We start from the raw sequence: 2,303 nt of genomic DNA, 5'->3' as shown, positions 1-2,303 counted from the left end.
TCTGTCCGTTAGCACTTTTATTTTCATGCCATTACCCAATATCCCTTGGGCCAATCAATCTCAAACTTTATACAAGGCTTCAAGGCATTATAAGTGTTCCTTAGCAGAGCTTTTCAGTCTCCAAGTTCAAGTTCAATGATACTTCGGATAGAACATCAGTTTCCATGCAATAACACGACTTTCCTTGGGCCAGTCAACCCCAAACTTTATATCATGCTTCCTCATAACAAATGCTTGTTTGATAGTGCTTCTCAGCCTTAATGGTCAAGGTTCAAGATCACTCTTGCTATACATAGGAAATATTTTCCCGTGAAATAACTGGTTACCTGCTGAATTGCGATTAAAAGTCAAAATTCGTATAGTGGTTTCCGATCATTTTTATAACGGGGGAGCTGCATTTGGCCACAATGCGTGACCTTTCCTGACCTGTCAGTGTTTTAGAGAATTCTTTTGAATTTTATCGGGTTCAGATTTTACTTTGTCATGCGATGCTTGATTTTCTGTATGGAAGTCGTGCAATTAAGTCAATATCAACCATCAAGACAGATTAAAAACAATGTATGCCGTTTGTCTTAACTATAAATGCATCCTAAATATTTTGTCAAAAATAAGAGACATCATGTCATCTTCTTTTAAAGACAACATATTTTTGCACACTGAAGATACGATAGTTTAAAGTTATTGATATGGCGAATACTTGTGTTAATTAGGTGAATGATGAGACGACAAAGAAAGATAACGCAAGATCCTCCTCACCACACTATGGTAACGAGATCAAAATCATGGAAGACAAAACAGGAAAAGAAAAACAAACAACCAAGTGACGAAACGGATAAAAAACATCAGCACAATGACGAAACAGACAACATTTCGATTGAACATATCAATGCAGAGATACATGTACCCCAAAAAGAGGAGGAAATAGATATAAGCGATTACAACACCGGAAAAGATGATATACAATACGAGGAGCAAGACAATTCAGTCGCATCATTCCATACTAAATTAGATAGGAAGAAAGAGCAAGACGAGCAGCCCGATGACAAAGAAACGAATTTGTCAAGTGCCACAATAAAACACAAAATTGGAACAACAAAAATAAAGCAAGATCATGAAGATAGTTCAGAAAAGTTATTCCATCGAACAATTCATAACGCAGACCGTATAGAGAAAGAGCAGTCATATGACAGAAAAACGGACCTGTCAAACATAGCCACTACAAAACAAAGGGAGAAAAAGAAAAAAAAGCATGAGCGGGAAGATGGTTCGGTCAAATTGTATGATACCATACTTGATGATTTGAACAAAATGAAATATGAGCGACAAGAGATGGATGATGGAAAGACAAATATCAGTGATCCAACAAAACACAAGAGGAAGAAAAATATAAGAAATCTTGAACCGCAACATGATTCAATCAAGTCCTTAGAAACAACGATTGACGATTCAGAGCGTATAAATAATGAGCAGGACAATGATGGGAAGACAGACAGGCACGGTGGTCCAAAAACCCAAAAGAAGAAAAAGAAAAGGAAGCTTGAGAAGAATGAGAGTGCAGATCCAATTAGAAATTTATCAGACTTAGAGACAGACTTATTGCACGTTGGCTCCAAAACCCAAAAGAAGAAAAAGAAAAGGAAGCTTGAGAAGAATGAGAGTGCAGATCCAATTAGAAATTTATCAGACTTAGAGACAGACTTATTGCACGTTGGCTCCAAAACCCAAAAGAAGAAAAAGAAAAGGAAGCTTGAGAAGAATGAGAGTGCAGATCCAATTAGAAATTTATCAGACTTAGAGACAGACTTATTGCACGTTGGCTCCAAAACCCAAAAGAAGAAAAAGAAAAGGAAGCTTGAGAAGAATGAGAGTGCAGATCCAATTAGAAATTTATCAGACTTAGAGACAGACTTATTGCACGTCGGCTCAAACACCCAAAAGAAGAAAAAGAAAAATAAGCTTGAGAAGCAGGAAATTGCAAACCGAAATGGAAATTCATCAGACAGTGACTCGACAAAATAGGAAAAAATGAAAAGAAAGCATGAAAGACAAGATCGAGAGAGAAGAGAGCATTGAGAGAAAATGTGTTTAACAATTTTTCAGTTTGCAACAACAATGCAACAAATAGCCTGGAAGGAAGTTCGGATGAGATTTTGAAAACCAAAGAGACCTACCTGGATATGAATAATGCCCAAAACCATTTTACAATTCAGATTGCAAAAGATACATGGAAAACAATCGAACCCGTCGATAAAAAATATTCAAATCATCGAGTTTTGAGAAGAATGAGTGGAAACTGGACAGAC

General features: G+C 36.7%; 1 protein-coding gene across 1 annotated transcript; it reads left to right on the top strand.

Moving 5' to 3' along the window:
* Nucleotides 1-762: 762 nt before the first annotated feature.
* LOC132545931 (glutamic acid-rich protein-like) lies at nucleotides 763-2,019 on the top strand. Its single transcript, XM_060209608.1, has one exon. It carries the CDS (start codon nucleotides 763-765, stop codon nucleotides 2,017-2,019), a length of 1,257 nt encoding a protein of 418 aa, XP_060065591.1.
* Nucleotides 2,020-2,303: the final 284 nt, after the last annotated feature.

This window comes from Ylistrum balloti, unplaced genomic scaffold, assembly GCF_031769215.1.
Source record: "Ylistrum balloti isolate Yb309-2 unplaced genomic scaffold, AGI_CSIRO_Ybal_v1 Utg369866, whole genome shotgun sequence".
Classification (NCBI taxonomy): domain Eukaryota; kingdom Metazoa; phylum Mollusca; class Bivalvia; order Pectinida; family Pectinidae; genus Ylistrum; species Ylistrum balloti.
This window is presented reverse-complemented; position numbering and strand designations above follow the sequence as displayed.

Coding starts and splice junctions, on each gene's coding strand:
- LOC132545931 (XM_060209608.1), top strand. CDS start 763: ATGGTAACGAGATCAAAATCATGGAAGACAAAACAGGAAAAGAAAAAC.